A 23,251-nucleotide genomic window follows, 5' to 3' on the forward strand; every position below is an offset into this window, starting at 1 on the left:
TGATTATTGGCTGTAATGCAGGGTGTGTAGCATTTCTCGCTGATTTTCTGTGATAGAATGTTAGTAAGATTGTTTCCCAGAGACAACATACCACAGCAGTTAAGGGTGTGAGATTGATTGCAGTCTCATGATCTGCCCAGAAATATTTCTTTGCACAGTCACCTGTGCTCACACAAAAGGCTTGAGAAACTATTACAACAGGATTCTACTTTATTTGTGATCCTTCATATTCACATGCCAACCCACAAACACTGCACAATTGTCTTAGCACTATTCAGAAATCTCATTATTCTCTCTTTTCTAGGAATGCACCAAATCTAATACAAGGCTGAAACATATTACATAATTGTAATGAGAGTCATGAGACAATGTTTTTCTTTGCTAAACAGAATCAATAAAAAATTACATCATAACCATGACTGAAAAGCTGTCTAAACTCTGATCGAATCTGATGCACCTTGATAAGGGAAGGTACAACAAATATGGGCCAGGGATCAAATAGCATATTTGTATAGAAATGACTGCAGGGAGTAAGAGAACTGTTGGAGGATGGGAGTAGTAACAGTATTTGATGTGGGAAGACACACCACATTCTTAGTAATGCTGATTTGTCAATTAATAATATGATCTTTAAATGACACAGAATTTATTACAACTTACTTGCTTACAGAACATTCTGGCAAAATCCATATTAACCATGTCATACCTCAAGTTGTATCTTTTCACATGGTACAATGCTGCCTCAAAAGCCTTGTTGACAGAACGCTTTAAGTTTTACGGATGTGTAGATTAATGCATGCATGTACTTTTTACTTACACTGAAAGGTTCACTCAAAAAGGCTTCTTACTGGTACTACATATATTTCCAACACATCACTGGGAAAGTGATTTGGTCCTTTGGTCCTACTTCCATGACAACCTGACTGAATCCTTATAGACATCCTGAATCCTTATAGACAAAGAATGAAGTCACCAGTAGTTAGACAACTATGGCTTATCATCAAAAAGACATCTGTTAATCCTTGAGAAAAAATGAATAAATAAAGACACAAATAAATTAACACAGCATTTGATTTTTAATGGATTGGTTCATCTGTAATCAGGTCCTGAATTTATGTTTTTGTTCACGTCAAAGACCTCTCTTTATTGACACCATCACTTTTGGTAGAGGAAATTTACACCAGTATGAGGGCTGTTTCAATGTCTGCACCATATCACTATGTCACATTCTTCTGGTGATGATTCACATCCTGAACAAGCGTTCTTATCGGATCCCAGCCTCTAAAGTCCATTTTCTCAATATCTTAGTATCTTTTATTTTTTCTCAGTATCTTAGTATTTAACTGAAATTAGGAATAAATCAATCATTTCACTCAGCTCAAAGCACTTTGAAGGGACAGCTGTTTTAAAAACAAAGCTTCAAGCATTCAAAAAAAGGAAACGTCTAAATTAATCTGGTTTTCCTTACTCACCAGAAAAGAATATTCTTTCTCCTTTGAAAAACGACAAACATTTGCTCTGCTAGCAGAAAGTTCCTTTAAAAAATGTTAACGTGATCAACTGTTAAATCACTTCAGACTGGTTAGTCGTTATAACATATATTGCAATGGGTCAGTTTAATTCAACCAAGTTGATTGCAAGGGCTATCTGTTCTTAAAATTTAAATCTATTTGCCCTTACCGACAAGGTCTAAGACAGATCAGGTTACAATGCGCGCAATCCAGCAGCGCAGTAAACACAACCAATATGGCGACATTTTGCTCAAAAGCTAATGTGACCATTAGCTGCCTCATCGCATCTGGATATGATTGAAAGTAATGTTGCGTAAGATTTAGTTAAAAGTTCGCTGGTGAAAGTCTTTTGCATGCACCCTGTCCTTACCACTTCGGGTTACTTTCTCTGCACGTCTGACGTCCTACCCGAACATTACAATGGAAACGATTAAAAGCATCCAGTAAGTATTTCTTTAAGCAGTCGACTTTTTAATTTCAGTTTGTGTTGTAATTCACAAATTGAAAATAACATAGGACTAAATACTTGTGAAAGATGAAACGCGAACCGACGAATTCAATGTGCTGAGTCATGAAACACACTATCAAACCAGAGCGTCCTCCCACGAACTCGTTAGGAAAAGTGTGTGAGCACCGATATTTTAGAGACTTTATTTTTTTTAATAGAAATATTCAGATAATAGCTTTAATGAAAATTGGCGAACATGTTAAGCAGTTCAGTCGCTGGATATATTTTACTACGGCATAAACTATTAAATCTCAAATTTCCAGATTTTTCGTGGGCCATAGATTGTTTTTGAATTTAATGTTGTGTTTTTTGACATAATTATTTATTTTTGCCTTGAAGACAGGTTGTTTCCAGCCTTGACAGGCCTAAGTTGCAACTCCTTGCAGTGTCCTCAGCAGGCCTCGGAGGAATTTTAGTGTACCTGGCGTTAAGAAAGAAGGTCAGGAAAATTCCTATCGGTGATGGATGGTGGGGAGCAGGGAAGGGGCCTGTCACAGGGGACAAGACCATTCGCCCCTTTCAGGTGGAGACTTCAGAGGAAGAGATACAGGTCAGTAACAATTACATTTACGCAACACAGTGGCACTTGGAGAGTGCATCCGAATAGTCAAAGAAATTACGTCCTGTCCTTTCCTAACCACTTTTCCTTGACCTCGATGGAAAACGTCACTAGGTCAAGGAAAAATGGGAAGGAGAATTCATAAGGACTTTGGAAAAGACAACCGTGACACTAAGAGAATCCGACTGCACTTACACTAGGCTACGTAATTATGTGACGGCGGAAGGTATCGACGTGGGTCTGCCGTGGTAAAACTACAATGTTACGAAGATGGACTACTAAAAGCGCATCTATACTTCGCTCCGTGCCTCTTACCGTGTCGTTTCATGCAGGCTACATAAACGTGGACAACCCGGTGAAAATATTACTTCATTACCAAGGTTGGAACTGAAATAAAAAAGGAATAAACACTCAAAAAATTATCCTTTGGATGAACACAATTAAATTAAGGGCAGGATTTCTATCCGATAAGTATGCTTAGCCCCAAGTCAAACAAAGTATATAAATGTAAAGTAATGCAATTGAGTTCATCCAAATAAATGTGAGACAGCTGAGTTTGTCCAAAGTCATGTAACTGAGTTCACCCAAAGGAATGTAATTGGTGCCATCCAAAGTAATTTAATTGAGTTCATCCAAAATAATGTAATTGAGTTCATTCAAACTATTTTGAGTAAACATGGCTACAATTGATTTGTGTTTGTCCAAAATAATACACTTGGATTCAAAGGTATTTGATCCCCTAGAAAACCTGGGTCAGGCATTTATATAAACTCATAATTTACAAGTGAAATATAATAAAATCCAAACATGCCAAATGCAAAAATATGGTTGACTACAGCAACAGTCTGCACTTACGAAACTCAAATGCAATATAAACAGCCAGCATGAACCACAGCGGTATACACATGCTCAAAACATAATCACAGTGAAAAATTCGGAAAAAAGTTGGAATCAGTCAGAACACTCACTCATTATCTAAGTCGCTACATGCACACTACTAGGCATCAGGACGGACCTGTTACCACTGGAATGGGATCGATATTGTCAAAACTGCGGGAGTATACCGCAGTGTTTTGACGCCCTTTCTATTTGACGCCCTTTCTATTAGGTATATCATTCATTCCATGATGGGTGTAAATTTGTGTGCTTTTACGAAAGTATTTTAGAGCATTGATTTACTCTTGAAAACAACCTCGCACTGCAAGAGGATAGCACTGTTAAGATATATAACCTCTACACTATTTTCCCTTAGGACCTTCACAGTCGTATTGACCAAACAAGGTACACTGAGCCACTGGAGGATTGTCGATTCCATTATGGTTTCAATTCCACATATCTACAGAGGGTGGTGAACTATTGGAAGAATGACTTTGACTGGGAAAAGCAGGTCAGGGTACTCAACAAGTACCCTCATTTTAAAACCAATATAGAAGGTGAGCTTCTTACTTCAGCATTGTATTGTTCAGAGATCTAAAAAAATTATCAAATGTCATTGGAGATAAAAAAAAAAAACAAGATACACATCTAAAGCTAGCATGTGAACACATACCCAAGTCATACAGTCATACCCAGTATTTCGCTGAATAATTTTACAGAGCTAAATCCTAGACATTGTGCCTCCTTCTCATACACTCCTTTTTTTGATTAATAGATAGCTACCAGATTTTGTACTCTCTCTTTCCCCATTACCATCAGGACTGGATGTACACTTTATTCATGTGAGGCCCTCTAACCCTGCTGGGCAGAAGGTCCTGCCTCTCATGCTGGTCCATGGCTGGCCTGGTTCCTTCTTTGAGTTCTACAGGATCTTGCCCATGCTCACAGAGACTGAGGGGGATGTAGTCTTTGAGGTTATATGTCCCTCCATTCCAGGCTATGGCTACTCAGAGGCGCCGCATAAACAGGGTGAGACGAGCAAAGACAGCACAGCATGTGTAACAGATGTCAAAGATTTTTTTTGAATGGGTGGATATTCAGGTATATTTGTGTGGTTGGCTGAACTATAATATTACTTCTTTACACAGACAAGATATCACATCAGATTTTTAACTCTAAAGCCCCTTTGTCTGAGGTCCTTGTTCTTGTCATCTGGTCTTATGGTAGGATTTAACAGTATGGATGCTGCCCGGGTCTTCCTCAAGCTTATGGAGCGACTGGGATTCCAAGAGTTTTACCTCCAGGGAGGAGACTGGGGTTCCCTCATCACCACCAACATGGCTCAGATGAAGCCTGAGTAAGAGTCGCACCAGGAATAAGAATAACTCAACCAGATGGTTAGAGTGGGTGAGAGACCCGGAAACTCTTGAGGATCAGTTGTAACACTGGCTTTTAGTCAGGAACTCAGAATGTTCTATCTAGAACATTAGAATGAGACTGAGAACAAATTCATAGCGTGAAGCATTATGAAAAAAAAAATCTAAGCAAGCATCACATGGCTATGAAACCAAAAGAAAGGATCTTGAGATCTTGAGGTTTATTATCCAAACTGGCATTGCAGCAGTGTGTAGTTCCCTTTGTGATCTTTACAGGTATGCTAGAAGGGAGCATACAGTTAGATGGAGATGCCAGATATTAACTAGTGATACCTGTGTTGTTAAGAGATATTCTCTTTTGTTATTGCACTTAGATGTGTGAGAGGTCTTCACCTGAACATGGCATTTGTTATGGCTCAGGGCCTTGGCATATTACTTTCTCTCATCATTGGCCGCTACCTGCCCTTCCTAGTAGGCTTCACCAGAGAGGATGTCCGTCGAATTTTCCCATTCATGGAAAGAAATGTGTATGAAATCCTGAGGGAGTCAGGATATATGCACATCCAGGCCACTAAACCAGACACTGCTGGTAAGAACAGCTTGTGTCTGAATTCCCTGACTGTGGCACATTACCGTCTGTATCTTCTGCATTCTCAATCAGTGTCTGTCTCTGAACATAGATTATAAACTTGCATCTCCCATTACAGAAATGAATGTAAGTAATTTTAGTTATTTTGTGTATTATTTATGACCACTCAGCAATATCTTGGAACTGTCTTTTTACAGACATAACACTTTGTGCACTCTAAAGTATCTTCCATATCCCTACTATATCCATACTTCATATTTTTATAAATGCTCTTCTAGATGTAACGGCATGTGCTTAAAACTTGCTGTGGCTTCCTTGAGCGGAATTCCATTTGTATTTTCCTGTTCTGGCACACTTGTGATTTGAATGGTGACTCCTCCTACAGGTTGTGGATTGAACAACTCTCCAGTGGGCCTGGCTGCCTACATTCTGGAAAAATTCTCCACCTGGGCTGATTTTAAGAACAGAGACTTGGAGGATGGAGGTTTGGAGAGGTAGAATTAAATTTACAAGTGCCAAGCATGGACATCATTTCCGTGTTTTGCTTTTTTGTTTGCTAATGAGATGAATATTTACGTTTTTGATGAATTTGTTGCTTTTTTTTTTGCTAATAAGATGGATATTTACATTTTTGATGAATTTGTTGGAAAGAGAACATTAATATTGGTCTTTTTAGCAGACATTTTTCAATATCATTGTGTGATTTCAGGAAGTTCAGCCTGGATGACCTTCTAACGAATGTAATGATCTACTGGACCACAGGCACCATCATCCCGTCAATGCGTTTCTACAAAGAGAACCTGAAATCCAGCCTTCAAAAGAGGGTGGATTACAAGTTAGTATTAACACCACCTCTTTCCAAAAGACATGCTAATTTGGACTGCAAAAAGTCAAGAGGGATTTTGTCTATAAAATATTAATGACATTTTATTTAAAAATAATTTATTTTATTTTGATTAGGTTGTGAATATTGTCTAAATTTGACAAAAAATAGAGGCTTTTGGCAACTGCTTTTGAGCCAGATTCCTTGTTTGATCTTTGTCTGATCTCTCAAGGTGGTTACATCTCAAGAGCTCTGGCCTTAAAATGTTATTAAACATTATTAACCAAGCCCCGTAAAAACTAGTTTTCTGTCGCTGTATTTGAACCATGTATCGCCAGAGACTGCACATGTAGTTGGATGTAGTCATATATAAATGACTTTTGTTTTGTCCTTCCAGAACACCTGTGTATGTACCCATGGGATTAGCAGCCTTTCCAAATGAGCTGACGCACTGCCCGCAAACCTGGGCCCGCAAGAAGTTTAAGAATATCACAACCTACTCATACATGCCTCGTGGAGGACACTTTGCCGCCTTTGAAGAACCTGAGTTGCTGGCTCAGGACGTTTTCCAATTTGTGAGAAAGGTGGAGAGCAAAAGGTCAGCCTAAAGGCTTCAGCAGTGTCTACAAAATACATAGAAAATTAAAGCACACTAGAATGAACCAGTGCATTCACCAATATTGTGACATCTGCTTATTTGTTTCTTTGAAATACTAAGTTAGCAAAACTTCACCAAACCTGAACTTAATGTGATTCTGAAATAAACTCTTAAATGTTGATTATAACGTTTTTTATAATTGGAAAACCTTCTCTGTGATGTTTTCTTAAATATTAAGGCTGAATGATTAACGGATTTTGTGCTTCTGATTCATATCTTTATATAATTTTGCAAGTAGTCCGTTTTCTTATCATGACGGAAATAAACCGCCTACCTGCAACAAGTTGATGAGTCTGAAGGTAGCCTAACATGTTGCTATGCCCAGCGGACTATACATTATCCCTTACATGTTCGATTGTTCTATTTTCTATGATAATTAAAAACATGTAATAAATACATGTTGAAAGCAATTCCATATCTTTATCATCTTTGCATTAGAATATAGAGCAGTTAATATTTTCATGGTATCTCATGTGGTAATGCTCCATCACGTTTTAAATCTATTACATGGTGAATATTGAACTGGAGCTTGACTTTAAAAAATTATATCGCAAAATCTGTCAAAAGAATCGCAACTAGATATTTTCCCCAAGTCATTCAGCCCTATTAAATATTAACATTGGTAGTGACACCCCTGTTTGATATGCTAAAGAAGAGAATGGGGCACAAAACACATTCATAACATGACATATTATGAGCAGTAATGAGTTTAATATACAAGTGAAGATTCAGTGGCAATGAAACCAGAAGAACCAATGAAACCAAATATCAGTTAAATCAGCTGACCAATGATAAACCATCAGACACACTTAGCACCACTTGATAATGATGATCAGAAAGGGGTTTGGGAATACACTAGAATTGTGGGGAATATTACAGGAAATAATTTAGACTTACAATGTGCGTGAATAAACAGATAATTAATGACAATTCATGATAACTTTCAATAAATTCAGCAATACCAGTTCGTCGGTGGTAACAAACGGATGTGAACTCATTGTTGTAAACATTTACTGTGACACCAAGAAACCAATGTATTAGACAATTTCAATTTTCAATATTGAGGGCACTCTGTAAACAGACATTTTGAGTTAAGATTTCAGCAGATATCAGTTCCAGTTTCAGTTACCTGTTGGAAATATTATGAGACAGAGTATGAAATGACTTTATTGTTTTCAATTATTCGATCAATATTATTTTAAAAAGACAAAAATCAATAAAATTTAAAACCATCTTTGAGTGACCAGCTTAAAAACAGAACTCATTAAAGCTTTTGGGCTGTGAGACAGAGGTCCCTGAGAATGTCTTAAGGGCTATTACATCATTCCCTATGCCCTGACATTTATTCATTTGTTTTGTCAGCCCCAGATTTGACCATCATTTGTTGTCACTCATTCATTTACAGAAACCTTTGATGGTTACTGGGGCCTGAAACCATATATAGTCCTCCCAGTTGACGTCTGCCTGTCGTGCCTTTGCTAGAGATGAATCACAGGCCAGAGAAATAACCTGCCTTTTCACCTTTGTGGGCACTCTGAAGTCCAACTTGGGACGAAATCCATCCACACCACAGTCCCGGTGGCCGAGGGCCATGACAGTTGTGGTCATAAGACGCACAGGCCTGGCATCAGACAGGAGGTCAGCCACAAAGAGAGTGCGGAAGAGTTGCCTCAGACAGACAGACACCCTAAGACTGCCTTCTCCAGCCTCCAGGGCTAATGCTTCCATGTTGACCTCATATAGCTCATTAGGTAGGACAACAGAGCCACCCAGGACAAAGAGCACGCGAGGGACATGACTGAGAGAGAAGAGGGTCTCCAGGTGACCAAGAACCTCGTCCAACTCTTGCAATGTTCGCTGGCATCGACGCCAGTCCAAACCTCCCGTTACCTTTGTTGGCCTCCAGCCTACTGCATCATCTGTCTGAACAGTGTGCAAGTGATACTCAGATTATTACTGAATTTGTCAATTTTAACTTAAAGTCAGTACAGTCATTGGACTTTGTAATTCCACTGAAATATTCAACTTCCGCTTTAAATGCTGTTTTATAATCATACACATAAAAGGTTTCAGAGGGCATGATTTAAGCTCTTGCTTCCATTAAAGAAATATTTGTCCAGAAATTCTCCATTGAATACTTCTAAGCAAGAGACTTGACCTCACCTGAGCTGAAGAAACTGGACTAGTAAGAAAGCAATTTCATATGCATCAAGAAATCTTCAAAAAGAAGCACAAAATTTCCTTTACTGTGGCCAGAGGAGCACACCTACCTGACAGCCCAGTTGTTAACAAGAATGAGTTGTCTGATTCGTCTTACCTGTGTGGACGCTTGATGCTGTCTCTGAAAATACACCAGCTGATCGTAAGTCATGGGCAACTGTTGCCGTTGGTAAAGGACACACTTCAGGATCTCACATACAAATCTACAGCAGCCATCCTGAGTGACATAGCCAGGAAAAATCACATCCACACGGCCTTCCTCTCTGGCCCTCCGCACTGTCTCTTCATCATCAGTCACGGCTTTCCTTGTAGAAATACCAGTAGACTCTGGGTTCTGACAACTACCACCAAAGAGAGTGTCTGTATATTGCAAATTGTGAGAAAGTATAGGATTAATATAAGACACAAAGACATGCCATACAGATCACATTATTGGATGTTACGTGTGTATATAAGGAACACTACCACTTTTCTTTGGGCTATAATTTAGGAGCTGAGGTTTGAATTTGAAGCAGAGAACTCCAAACAGCTGAGCATCGTTGTTAAAATGTAATGTTCCGAGTGACCCTGGAATACACATCGTAAGCCTAGAAACATTTTAGCTAGTTTAGGTCGATGCTTCAAAATTGTTTAAAATCCCACCACCACAGTATCTGGTGGCTGGTGGTTTACCTGAAGTTACAGTGCCGTTGATATTTTCCTTGTCGTCTACAGGATTCGATGGTTTTAAAACGAATTTCAAGTCGTCTTCTCGCGTTATATCTAAGCCTCCTCCACTCTCCGTCTTGCTCAAACTAATCTCTCGTGGTGACACCCTGCATACGTTTTCAGGATTCTGCTCATCTAGGAGATGAGAGCCAGGACACGGGGTACATTCTGAGCTAACTTTGTTCTCGATGGTGATTTCTTCGTCGGCAGTACAGGAGAGACTTTCCATACTCTGGGTTTCATTCCTGTTGTCGGTGATATCCGCATTATTCCTGATGGTCATATCTTTAAGGAATACACTTCCCTTCTCCTCTCCCTCTTCCATTCTCCGGCCACCAAGAGTTGTTTGAATCTCCCCCTCTGGTGCATCATGGGACAATGATAAGGCGGAAGGAAGTATGTTTTGTTTTTCCACCTGTCCTTGTCTTCGAAACTTATTTAGAAAACATATTTTTGAGAAAAATAAGAACACAGTGTCGAAAAAATAAAGGGTACATAGAGATTATTTATAGGTTTTCACCGAAACACGAAAGTTTACTTTTTACGCAATTTCCTGTATGTGACTCAACTTCCTCTTTTGGGCTGCTATTTATTTATTTTTTATTTATATTGCTACTTATTCACCCTTTGGTAATTTGGCAGACTAACCTAAGTGAGTGTTACACATATTTGCGTTTCTCTGACGATGATATCAAACATATTAGTGTTTTGCTTTTTGAATTCGTACCTTACGCCGAGTCGCAGACATACACTGGAGTATACTGCCATCTATAGATGAAGCATGTTATCATCTTGTTAAAATTTACGTTCACTTTTGTTTCTCTCACCTGACTAAACGCTGCTCTTTACAGTGAATCGAAACGGCTGATGTTATCTTCTGTAATTTCATCGGTACTCTGTAAAAAGAAGGATGAGGCTAAGGGTAATATTCATGGACACAAGAGCTATATAATACTGCACAAAAAACTCGACTGATGTCTTGAGTTTAAACTGATCCCAGTGTTCTGCACTGAATTGTCAACAGAAATGTGGGTTTCAAATAAACGTGACCCCAGTAATTGTTAATATCAGCATGCAAGTATGGAAATACAGTCCTATTTTAATACTGTCGGATAAAACTGCTAATCTGAGCCCTCTTCAAATTTATAGTGACGTTTTCTTTGAGAATCTGTGGTTGCATTTCTCAACATTCATTTTGGGCTTCGAACTGCTGAAAGTCTTACAAATGACATTTTTACCGTGAAACTATTTTTCTTTCTTCATTTAAGTTAATAACTTGGAAGTATATTATGATATAGGCTACATTATGCTCAAGAAAACTTAAGGAGACTAAATCTTCAGGACATGCTGAGAAGCATTCACAGGTCAATTTTGAAAAAAACTTTACATCACCGTGTCCAATTATCACTTTTTTCTTTATGTAATGCTCTTAAATCTCTCATTTGTGTGACTTAATTACAGCAGTACAGTTGTACTTCAATGATTTTCCCCCGAAAACAATACTGTATTTTTCATTTTGTTTAAAATACTATGCCCTTTGCACTGCGAGTAGTTTTCGCATTGTCATCCCTGAAAAATGCAGCGGTCATTTTTACTCCTTTTCGTAAATGCCCCTGTGTAATACTCCACGTTCTTGCAACCCTAGACAAGCATATTAGTCTGTTAGAAGGAGAGCAAGAAAAATCCTTTGAGGCATACTAACTGACAGAAGGGACTCTGCAGGTTGTTGGCCTGGAGCTTGACTTCCATTATTCTGTAACTGAGCAGGCTGGCAGGCCATCCAGTACAATGGTCACCCTTGCATTACATTATCTAGTAGAAAATCATATCATACAAAAAGGAGTTACTGACATTTTGATGCAGATGGGCCCAATGGCAACACCAGATTTTGTCAGCTCCTTTGAAAAATCTCTATTAAAAACCATGAGACAGGTTGCTAAGATCATTTGTGTTCCTAAAGATTTGTTTCCAATTATAGGGGACATTTCTATCTTCAAAGTTCACATTTTAAAATGAATCTCCTAGAATGTAGGCTATCACTCCCTACAAAGTTTATGCACAGTTTCAACAAATGAAGACAGAAAACTATTTAAACTACAGAATCATGAAGGAAATGTAATTGCCAGCAGTTTTCTGTATGAATGTCTTCCCATAAGAAAGAAGTGTAATACTTCTTGAATATTTTGTTGTGTGTGTGCAACACAATGCGTGACATGCTCTGCCCATGTTTGTTTGGTCTTATGTACTGAAAAATCTACATTTTATTCTGTTGAGAAGTAGAAGTATTATACAGATATTTGATTTTGTGCTAGGCCAAGACAATTTTTTTATACACATATAAACATATTGTACTATATAGGTATTTATATATGTAATATATGTATATACATAAACACACACACACGCACACACATTTACATTTAATGTTTATTACATTTTTGTTTATTACTGCATGATCATGGTCTTCTTTGAGAGCAGGTGCAAATATTAAAGATAGTTCACTATGTGTATTCAGTGAAATCTGGGTTAAAGTACCACCCCAGGGCACAGTGAGGAAAGATGCTGTGCAAATAATGGAGTAAACGTGCCACTTGCCGGAATTCCTTCAGGCATATGCTGTAAATGATAAACAGAACTCCCCTTGATATCCGAGGCAGCTACTCTTACATTTTTTTTTTTTTATTTAATCTTGAGTCTCAACAAAGAAATTCTTTATATTTATGAAATTTCAGTAATGCATGCACATAACAATGGACATTAAATGATTTTTCATTCCAGTGCATAATACACAAGTTTTAGCATTTATTTTATTTGATTTCATTTCATTTTTGATCGTGAGCACCATGTATGAAAATCCTCAGACATTTTTGATATGACAAAAAGCCAAACACAACTAAAACATGCTGGGGAAAAACTGCAGACAGGACAAAGAAAAGGCTGGTCAAAGGAATTGTGATAAGCATGAAGTGGTACTTCTGCCTTTGCATTCACACTGTAGACAAGGACCCATTTACCAGCCTTGCCATTAAATTCTCTAGCTTCACTTGTTAGATTTACGCCGACATAAAATAACATGTCAAAGGTGATTTATAATTTCTATGAATATTGCAGAATGTGCTTATGGTAGTCATGATAAACATGTCAGTGATTTTCACACTTTTGGCCACAGTTAATCGATGGAGAGGATATTGTGAGAGAACTGCCACACATCAACAGATTCCCGTTCAGTGGATGACGTTCCGGACTTTTCTCCGTACTCGCGGTTGCTACCCTACCACATTACAACGCCGTATAGATCAACCTACCCTAATTCACGCATGTGTGGCTGTTATCTGAGTGCCACATCTAGCAGTCCTATCATACTACTACTTCCTTGTTTTGCAAGACCAATCGTTAGGCTGCGTTTTCGACACACCATACACACGGTATAGTCAGGGTAGGTTGCATACTCCGGAGTCTACTATATTTTTTGACAGCTTCTCAGGTGAGACATCTCGGTCAGGAGCTGTTTCACTTTCTCTTGAGTTGACGAACACCCTCACTGTGAGCCTGGGGTTGTTAAACTCAAAAAACAGTCATTCGAAGCCCACACACCACGGCAACATGAGCAAAAAGAAAAAGGAGTGGAGAGCGGAGAAAGGTAAGGTTCTTTTGGACTCTCTCACTGAGTGAACATCAGCTGTCGTTATATCGCAGTTTGACCAAGGCTTTTACAGAGCTGTATGATCCTAAATTGATAGCTTGCTTCCGATTCCATCAGTTTAACCGCTCAGCCTCATGTGCACTGAGCTCGGACGCAACATATTGCATCGTGGGAAGGACGAGCATGCAGATGTTTATACTGAGGAGCTGCCTGCTGCTATGTAACTGGAATTGTGCCTGACAGATGCTTACACTGCCACGGCTTCAGACGTCCAGCCAGGGATAGCATGCACACCATTTGCATGTGTTATTTCACTAGGGTAATCGGCGAAGCTGGGCATTCCGCTAGGCCGTGTGTGTCTTCCTTAACTTCACCTGTTTGAGTAGCTGGACATGTAACAGATATTGTAAATAATAAGGTCCGAACACTAGTCTGTCTGTAATAAGACGAATAAAATTCTAAAACCCCAAATTGAGAAGAGCAGTACTGCCAAAACTTCATTGTGGAGTCTTCAACCTAACCTCACTCTAAGTGAAACATGGATGTAGTGCATTGTCATTCAAAGTCGAAGTAGCACTGACACGAAGAAAAATAAAACTTGAGAGCACTGGGACAGTGTTGATTAGTAAAACGTTTCTTGTTTTTTTGTTTGTTCCTGGTTTGATCAGCTGAGCTAGTTGGCTAGGGAGTATTTACTTTAGATGCTGCACTGTAGCTTGTAAACACATACTACTGGCTAATCAAATAAACCCACACAGCAAGATTCCCCTTGTGGAGACTTAAAATTGTTTGAAGTTTAAACCTCTCATCCTCTCTGTAGGAGGCACTCTCAGATGAGTCCAGAGGCAGCTATTGCTTGAAGATAGTCCCTTAGACAGTGAGAATGTATTGGAAGTGCCAGCCTCGGGGGTAGTCAGCGTAAAGAGATTGGTAGTGTTGTCAGGGGCACTTTTGTGCTGGATTATTTTAGGTATAATCTGCAACTGAAGTTTCAAGACTCTCCCTGAGAGAGACAAAGGAAGAGAAAAGCCTTTTAAAGGAGGCTCATACTCTGAAATGGAAGGAGTTTCAGACTTTGAAGGGCACTTTGGGGAACTTTTAGGGCTTCTTACAGGCTAGATGGTGGGCACACTTATTTACCCCAAGTCGAATGGATAGTTGTTGAGAACATTGTTCCCGGTATTAAGGGCTGTCTGTTTTCACCTAACTGTTCACTGTTTTTTATTATTTTAATCTTTTCCCAAATGTGCTATCAGTAACACTTCTTAGTGTATCATTTACCAACTTTATCATTATGTATTATTGATTGTTGTGTTTTGCACAGATAAAGTTACATTTGAGATTTTAACATTTGTTTGCAATATGTGTGTGTGTATAAACTACAATTTTTTTGTATCATACTGCACTTAGTTTTGCAGATAAAGGCCAAACTTTATAAGTCACTGAAAATCTTTCTTAAGGTGCCCTGCCTCTCACATATGAATTATTTAAAAAAGCTATTACTAGAAATAAATAAGTAGAAATAAAAGACTCTCTGAATGACCAATTTCTCTGGTGTAGTTTTTAGAAGAGGTCAGGAAAATGTAAATGTATTCACTTAGCTCGTTATTCCTCAGTCTCTCCCTTCTACTCTTACTGTGACATTTTCATAAACATTCACAGGAGAAAATCTCTCTGTCAGTCGTTCTTCGAGTTGTCTTTAAATGTCCTTGTGAGAGATAGAGATCTCTATCAGATCTGTAATGAAGTCCCAGAGGCTTGTTTCAGCATGATATTATCTTGAATCACTATTCAGATTAAAATGATGAAATTCCTTCATTAAAAAAATGGTTTGTTTAAATCCACAGAGCGCTTGCTCAGTCTAGGACTTGAGGAGAGACGCAAAGAATACAGAGGCAGCTACATCACCCTGGACAACATTCCCACCTGGAGAAAACATGACAAGAGTGCAGGTAGGATGGGGAGAATTAAAAATGAATTCATAATATTTAATCATTCAAGAAAGTTTTATTTTCCAGTGAAAATATGTGTTGACAACAACAACATAAAATAAAAAAAAGAAAAATGCGGAAACCAGTAAAGCATGAAATCTTTACTCACCATAACTCACAAAATCCTCTTCATTTATTTGTTAGTTATTAATTATTTAATATTCTTCCACAAAAAGTTTCCTTTACATTGTGCTGTCTATTACCATGAAGTTATACATTTTTTTTGACTGAAGATAAATCACTCTGTTAATGGCAAAGTTGCAAAAGGTGCTCTTGAGGAAGACTTACTGTCTTCAGCAACTGAATTTCTCAGCCAATCTGTGGATGTTGGAGGGAAGCAGAGGAACTGAAAGAAAGAAAAGTCCTTGACGTCAGAAAAGAAATCTATAGATCGTTGCATGGAAGCCATTTCTTTGAAACCCACTTAGGTTTCGGTTCCCAGTTTGGGGGGGGGGGGGGGGGGGGGGGGGGGGGGGGTTCTTTCTTGAGGACCTATGTTTGTCTTTGTCTTCAATTATAATTCTTCTATGTTAAGACCAATAAGCTCATGACAGTTGCCCTTCAAAAGAGCACGTAGGACACAGACATCAGTCTTTCCTCGACAGCTCTGGGATGGGCCAGCTTATTTATGGACAGGCCTGCGTGAGCTGTAATAATCATGAAACGTGGTTTAATGCTATTCAGCTGCCGGCGCATTACATGCATGGATTTAATGAAGGGAAAGTGTGATTGGTACCTCTATCCAAATCATGGTTTTATCCAGTTTGAGGTTGAATTTGGACTTAAGACTATTAGGAAACTCAACAACACACTTTACTAACTCCCAACTTTGAGATGGAATCCCTTTTGCTCAGAAATATCACCCTTATTTCTGTTGTATTTTGCAATGTGGTGAGATAAAGTGCTATACAATGCAATTTATTTTGGCCACTTTTGTGTTTTGACATTGGCTTCCAGCAGTTCACTGACCCAGTGGTTATTATCATCTGCTGTTCTCCCATGTCACTGAACAGACGTTGGCGTTTTGATCAGCTGTAAGACAGGAGAAGCCAAAACCCACTGAGTCAGCTCTTGTCAGTAAGGCAAACTTGCATGTGTGTATTTTGTGGTAATAGAATGCAATTATTTAACCAGCGGCAAAGGAAAATAAAATAACTTGCTATTGTTGATTTTTGAAGGTGCTACAGGTGGAAATGTTTTATTTAACAATGTTTAAGTATATGTTGAATTCCAGAGTGAATCTCTATGTCTTGGATAACTCACACTTGTTCAGTTGTCTTTGAAGTCATGGGGCTTGGCAGCTTTTAGGAACTGAGCAACTTGTGTACCCTCAACTTCGTGAATCACATGTTTCCAGAAACAAATTCTGTTACCCTTTGGGTCCGAGCAATCCCTGACATGACTTCTGTAGTCATACTGTTTGCCTTGGAGGTGCACATCTTCGTTTTCCTAGCACGTGATTGCACTGTTAAAAAAAAAAAAGCATTATCAATCACCTGATATCCAAATGACCTGTGCCTTATCTTTTTTTCTAGTCTGTAATAGTGTTGTCAATTTTTAAGGCCCCCAGAGTACGTTAACGCACATTAAATTCTAGGACACATTAACAGCTTTTGTAAGCTTTGTTCTGTGAATTTTGGACAGACACTCACCAAATGGCTTTAACTGGTGCCAGCTAGCCTGCTGCTGAATTAAAATCAGCAGAGTGTCAGATTAAGACTGAATAATTTTGCAGATTTTAAAGTCTTCACTGAACTGTGCTTTCATGTACCATTTAACTTACCGCCGTTCTGTAACTAAGCATATGGGTGAGATCATGATGACTTGCCCAGATGTTATCTGCCTTTTTTTTTTTTTTTTGAGTGGTGGTGCGGACATTCTAAAACTGATATGTTCTGTTGTCTTCTGCCTTGTCCATATGCACAATATAAGATGCTACTGGTGTGCTCTGTGCATTGCATGCTCAAAATTGGTTGCACTGGAGCCTGCATCGCTGCGTGTGTTGATGGGTCAAGAGTCTACTACATTCACATATAGTGCAGCCTTGAAGACTGTGGCACATTGATGCGACAGAAGGGCTAAATTACGGAAAATATGCTGGGGTAGAACAGTATGATTACTGAAACGGGACTGGTCAGGGGGTTTGAGTATTAGTGAAGACATGGATGCGTGTGCTTAAAGGTTTTGTTTACAACAAGTAACAAGAATACAAAGATATTTCAAGAAACAAAGACAAAGATTAAACTGACAAACATGAAACATTGTAATAATAGAAGAGGATTTGGCTTAGACTCTCTGGGACATGGGTAGACTTCACAACTAGACAGTGAAACAGACAGGGTATATGTAGACCGAGGGAATGCAGGTTGATGAGCAGACTACAGGTTGGACTGATGATTGACATATGGGACTGGTGATTAGTATTCTGGTGATGCTGAGGACTGGGCCCTGTTTCAGAAGGCGGGTTTAATGAAGACTCAGAGTTAGTTAACTCAGAGTAAGTAGTGAACCTTCTAACAAATGAGCCATATGGCTTTGTTTTGCTAGGAGAATGAAGCAATGGCTCTTCCATTAGGAGGTTTTACTACTTACTCTGAGTTAACCAACTCTGAGTTTTCACTAAACTTGCTTTCTGAAACAGGACCCTGGTAAATTGAGTGGGAGGAAGACAACATTGTGACACGTGTTTTAACATTGGAGGCAACGGCTAAAAGCCTGTAATTCCAGAGAGTTTTTTCTTAGTGCTGAGAGTTTGTCAAAGTGATGGGAATTGGGTTTAATTAAGCTTAGGTGAACTTCCCTCTCAGACTTACCCTGGAGATTTTGTCTTTCTGGTGTTTGCATTTGCTTCATTTATTTACCTATCTCAGAATGTTATTAAGAATAAAACTAACTTCTTAAATCGTGTGTGCTCTTTTTAGCTAAAGAAGAAGAGGAGGAGCCGTCTGTATTCTTGAGTGATAAAGTATCTCTCTTCAAAGGTGACATCACCACTCTGGAAGTGGATGCCATAGTGAATGCTGGTAAGTGTACAAGCTGAATTTTCTCTGTCTTTTCCTTACAGTTGGACTTGCATTTTGGTATTGACAGCAGGAGAGTATCTTAGGGCTTGTGCTATTTGGTTGTGTGGAAAAACCTACCAAGATGGCTTTTGTAAAACTTGCCTGCCCTCTAGTGCCTGAAAGTGGAATGAAGAAATAAGAGTTTCGTTTTTTCTCCATAGGGGCAGCCACACTTTTTTTGAGAAGCAAGCTTTCGTTTCCAGCATTTAGGCTAATTAATGTATTTTGCCAGTTTGGTTGATTAATTGTTGTGGACATTCCATTATGGTGATGGCTTGATTTAAGGTCTCTTTGAAGTCTTTCAGATCTCATTGTTGCTTAAATAGGTGTAAAATGCCACAGTTGTAATCTGATGGCAGAGATTTTATTTATTTATTTTTTTGGTTTTGTTGATTTGTTCTTGTTATTTTTAAAATGGAATTCACCAGGGTTGGCCTGGAAATGGTGGAAGTGTCCAAAGAGGTGGAACCTGTGTTTGGCGTGCAGACTTTTTTTTTTTTTTTTTTTTTTTTTAAATAAATCTTAAAACACTTAGAGGGGAACAAAGAATTCTGCAAAATATCTTGCTTTTTATCTCAAAGTCTACAGCACTTTAATTAGTGCTTATGTTCTCTAGGCTTTAGAGAGTGATGTTTTTATCCCCTCCCAGGTTACATGAACTATGATCTCTTTGACTAGTTAGGAGCAGTTAAGTGCATGTTTGACAGTGCAATACTAGCGAGTGACAAGAAAATGGAAGTAAGGGGTAAAAAAGGTATTGACTGATGTGTTTCTTTTTTGATTGGATGGTGTGACAATTATCATAATTCAGTCTAGTTTGTTTATTGTTGTTTCTCAGTGAGAGAGAGAACAGACCATCGTTCTAGCAGATGCTAAGAGGTGTCAGGTGGACAAGTCTTGACAAAGACACCTCTCCTTTCCGGAGCAGCGCACATTTGTTTGAAAGGAGTCAGCCATCTACAATGAGAAATGGGCCTTGCGTAGCATTTGGAGCCTTTTCAGAAACGCTTTAACAGCTGTGTTAGGGTAACGCTCTATGGTGTGTGTATATATGCAGTGAGTGAGAGGATTACTGCACAGAGTGGTATGGACCAAACAGTTCCGTGGATCAACTGCAAATGTTTAATTTTTAATCATTGTAATGGCTGCCCCCCCCCCCCTCTCTCTCTCTGTCTATCGCTCACTCACTCCTTGCTGAGTGGTAGCTTTGCTCAAGCCTGTCGACTTCTTACATTTTGTTTGAAATGGCTTCTTTCATTTTGTTTGAAATAGCTTTGTCATTACAGCATTCATATATTACCAGCCTTAACGAGATGCCAAAGGGTTATTGAAATAGGATGAATGGTCTTGATAGGTGAGACGGCAGCCTTTGCTTGACCCCATGTCTGTCTCTGCTTTTGTTAAAAATCAGGCATTTGTCAAAAACACCGTAACACCGTAAAGGAGAGAGAATGAGGAAAATCATCTCTACGGTGTTTTCCAAGTGCTCTGTAATCAACAACATTAGTTGTCATACATTGAAATAGGCTGCAGTTTGTTTTACACGATAGATAAACCAACAAGGTTTTTTAGTTTGTCGGTAATCCACGTTGGAGTAGGCCCGTGACCCCGTTGTTAGTAGATTAGTGGAATAATTGGCTTGAAGTTTTGAATGATCAAGGTGAACCATTCAAACCAGTGTCTTGTCTCACAGATGGATGAATGTGTAACATGTAAGGCCCACTGGCTAATGCTGTAATCACATTAGGACAATGGAGCAAAATGCAGAGAGAGTCTGCCAGATACGTGGTATTATCATTTCTAACAGGCTTATTGTTGTGATAAAGGCTGATTCATGTTACATTCTTGCAAAGGTCTGCCTCTCTGCTCGCTCTCTTATTTTGATTGGTTGAGCTGAGCCAAGCCTTTTAAACCAGTTTTACAGAATATTTGGGTGGACCTCTGGTAAAAGCAAAAGGTCTCAAGGTGCTTTATACCTTCCATTAAAGGCTCATTATGAACATCATTGAACTCTTAATCGTGCTGTAATTTTGCTCTCTTTAGGCTCCTTTCGATTACCCATTGAGCCACTGAAAGGAATGTTCCTTTCTTCAGGATGGCCCATTCGTCCACGGTTTACACACACACATCTACACACACACACACCCACCCACACACACACACACACACACACACCGACCTGCGACAGATGGTAGTATTCCACTCAGACTTGTTTCACTCAGCACTTTTGTACAGAAAGATTACAAAGTCTCAGTGGAACAAATACAAAAATCTTTAATCTCTCGCTCTCTCTTTTCTCTCTCTTTCTCTCTCTTTCTTTTTCTGTCTCACATCCGGTCAGCTACTTTGTTCTGCCGTGATTGCTGCTCTGTGTTGCTCAGATTTGACTGACAGCCCATTTCATAGATGAGTGACACTTAGTTTCCTCTTCCCTCTGAGGAATATTCTGGACACATTCCATGGCTACTCCTACTTAGGTATTCATCTCAGGAGTCGTCTGTACTGCTAACAAGTTCATTAGACTGAGAGGAGAGCAGGCATGAGGAATGCTATTGATCTAGTGGATTTAAGTGGGAGATGTATAGTTTTTGGTCTGTACTTTCTTTGAAAGCACGCACACACACACACACACACACACACACACACACACACACACACACACACACACACACACACATGGTGGTGTGGTCAGTCAGTCTGTTAAGACTGTTTGCAGACGCATGCTAGATGTGGGGAGGAAGGGGGGGGGGGGGGTACTTGAAAGTTCTGTTGTAATCCCACAGAGAGATCTGATAAATCTATCAAGCAATCTTACTGATTGCTAATCCACAGCATTTAGAAGATTACAAAATCAGATGGATTGGGCATCTTTATTTGAGGTCATCTCAAATTGGTGTACAAAGAGACTCTCCCTTGCCACAGTCATAACTTAAAGAAGTATTGGAAGAGACCCGTACGACTGGCATTTGAGGGCACTATCTGTCTCTCTCGTCCTCGCTTAATACGGACTTGGAGTTAATCCTTGTTTTGTTCCTTTTCATCATAGAACTCAAACACAACTGGACCCTTTCAGATTCTACAGTGTCCTTTAGCAGGCGCGAATCGTAACTCCATCCATCAAAGTCCTGGGGAAATGAGCTCATAAAACTTTCCAGAGAGGAGTTGAAGGAGCTGATTATTGTGATTACTCTTATAATTATGTGGAAAGGTCGGTGCAAGATCTGCTGCCTGTCGTAAAAACCTCTCTTTTTTTTTCTTCTGCATATAATCTTTTTTTTTTTTTTTCCCTCCCCTCCCTCTCGTCAAGCCAGTTTACTGTGTGTTGGGAGTGTGGATATTAATACAATAAAAAACCCTGGGGGGCTCTTGCTGTGGGGCGAGCAAGAGGTATTATAATATTATTATATTCCATAACTCTGGAGAGGCAGCCCCTTAAACGGCCGCATGGATTTGATGAGATTATTACTGACCCGTAGAAGCCGTGATCCGCTGATCTAGGGCTCAGACTCTTTGTTTATTTGTGAAGCAGTGCCACTGTTTTTTTTTTATTTTAATTTTCTTTTTTACCAGATTTGGATGAGTAAAACCTCAAATATTTATTACTGATCATTTTATGCAGGCATAAATATTACATAAAAAAACTCCCATGATCCTGAGAATGCTCGGCGTGGCATCTGATCAGCGTCCCGTAAATGAACTCAATTTTAACACATATGTCTGCTTACGGTTTCAGATCTATGAATTAGGATGTTCACTGAACAGTGTTTATATAGACCTGTGGTTGTCCACAGGTTCCCTTCACTGCTCCGTGTACTTGTACTTGCCAAACATTAGCCAGTTTAAAGCCTAACTATTCATGCATTACAGCAGAAAAAGGAAGGTTAGACCAAATTTAAAAAAAAAAAACATGAGACCAAGAACAAAGAAGCATATGAAGTTCTATTCAGGTTCTTCTCAGTGACTTGTATGTTTTTGACTCGAGAGTTAAAAATAATGAAGCTACGGAGTACTGGTACTGGTACGGGGCCCAGTTTAAATACTTGTTTGACCCAGGTATAGAATACCTCGTGCTTGAGGTTAAGAGCATGGACAGTGTAAATATTAAACTCCATTTTGCAAATTTGATGTTTGTCTAAAGCTATGGATTTTATTTTACTTAACATTAGTTTACGTAGACTGAGGTTTTCAACTTCGCTTCTTGTATTTTTTGGGGAGAATTATCAGTCAGCATGAAATTAAATGGTAACCGTAATTAATTCTGGGTAGCACTTCACCGCATGCCTCTGGAGGTGAAGCTGTAGGCATCTAAAATGGGTTTTTAAATCACTCTCTGGATGGCCAATTATTTTTTTCATAAATAAATTTCTTGTCAGTGCCATTAATTGCAATGCTAACTGACATCAGGCCTGTTAGGTGTGGAAATTTTAATCGCTCTCTGTGACTTGTTTTTAAGGACGGTCATTGCAGATGCTAAACAAAATGGCTAAAGCTCCTCTCGTGGTTTGTCCATTACCGCAGTCCAGTGGGAACTATATGGTCTTCATCTCATTGCGCAAAAAGACCAGCAAACTGAGCAGTACGCTGACTTAAGACGAATTGGATGTTCCTTTGCACTCAGGTGTAATGACACATTACACAGAGCTTCAAATTTGTAGCCTCGGCTTTGGGAAATTATTTGTCTGCAAAATGCCAAGGGGGTTTTTGGGTAGAATTTCTTTTTGTACTTA

At 39.1% G+C, this 23,251-nt stretch overlaps 3 protein-coding genes across 3 annotated transcripts in view; 2 read left to right on the forward strand and 1 right to left on the reverse strand.

The window, feature by feature from the left end:
* Window positions 1-1,833: 1,833 nt before the first annotated feature.
* ephx5 (epoxide hydrolase 5) lies at window positions 1,834-7,310 on the forward strand. Its single transcript, XM_030770325.1, has 9 exons — window positions 1,834-1,954; window positions 2,359-2,569; window positions 3,831-4,011; window positions 4,274-4,483; window positions 4,682-4,811; window positions 5,205-5,419; window positions 5,805-5,913; window positions 6,129-6,254; window positions 6,640-7,310. Exons 1-9 carry the CDS (start codon window positions 1,932-1,934, stop codon window positions 6,848-6,850), a joined length of 1,416 nt encoding a protein of 471 aa, XP_030626185.1. The 5' UTR covers window positions 1,834-1,931; the 3' UTR covers window positions 6,851-7,310.
* A 985-nt stretch (window positions 7,311-8,295) lies between these two features.
* mad2l1bp (MAD2L1 binding protein) lies at window positions 8,296-10,153 on the reverse strand. Its single transcript, XM_030772306.1, has 3 exons — window positions 9,793-10,153; window positions 9,218-9,447; window positions 8,296-8,823 (listed from the first exon to the last, which is right to left on the reverse strand). Exons 1-3 carry the CDS (start codon window positions 10,151-10,153, stop codon window positions 8,296-8,298), a joined length of 1,119 nt encoding a protein of 372 aa, XP_030628166.1.
* A 3,131-nt stretch (window positions 10,154-13,284) lies between these two features.
* The window catches only part of macrod2 (mono-ADP ribosylhydrolase 2), a 399,802-nt gene continuing 389,835 nt past the window's right edge, over window positions 13,285-23,251 (forward strand). Inside the window, exons 1-3 of the mRNA XM_030770327.1 lie at window positions 13,285-13,468; window positions 15,319-15,423; window positions 18,384-18,485. Of these exons, the coding sequence (XP_030626187.1) occupies window positions 13,432-13,468; window positions 15,319-15,423; window positions 18,384-18,485 (244 nt within the window). The 5' untranslated portion in view covers window positions 13,285-13,431. The remainder of the gene's footprint in view (window positions 13,469-15,318; window positions 15,424-18,383; window positions 18,486-23,251) is intronic.

Source organism: Chanos chanos, chromosome 4 (genome assembly GCF_902362185.1).
Source record: "Chanos chanos chromosome 4, fChaCha1.1, whole genome shotgun sequence".
NCBI lineage: Eukaryota > Metazoa > Chordata > Actinopteri > Gonorynchiformes > Chanidae > Chanos > Chanos chanos.

Excerpts from the sequence above, each read along its gene's own strand:
- ephx5 (XM_030770325.1), top strand. The coding sequence starts at position 1,932 with ATGGAAACGATTAAAAGCATCCA. Across the intron at positions 1,955-2,358 it reads GAAACGATTAAAAGCATCCA|ACAGGTTGTTTCCAGCCTTG; the intron begins GTAAGTATTTCT and ends TTTGCCTTGAAG. Across the intron at positions 4,812-5,204 it reads ATGGCTCAGATGAAGCCTGA|ATGTGTGAGAGGTCTTCACC; the intron begins GTAAGAGTCGCA and ends TATTGCACTTAG.
- mad2l1bp (XM_030772306.1), bottom strand. The coding sequence starts at position 10,153 with ATGGAAGAGGGAGAGGAGAAGGGAAGTGTATTCCTTAAAGATATGACC. Across the intron at positions 9,448-9,792 it reads CAACGGCACTGTAACTTCAG|AGTCTACTGGTATTTCTACA; the intron begins GTAAACCACCAG and ends GTCAGAACCCAG. Across the intron at positions 8,824-9,217 it reads AGCATCAAGCGTCCACACAG|ACAGATGATGCAGTAGGCTG; the intron begins GTAAGACGAATC and ends CACACTGTTCAG.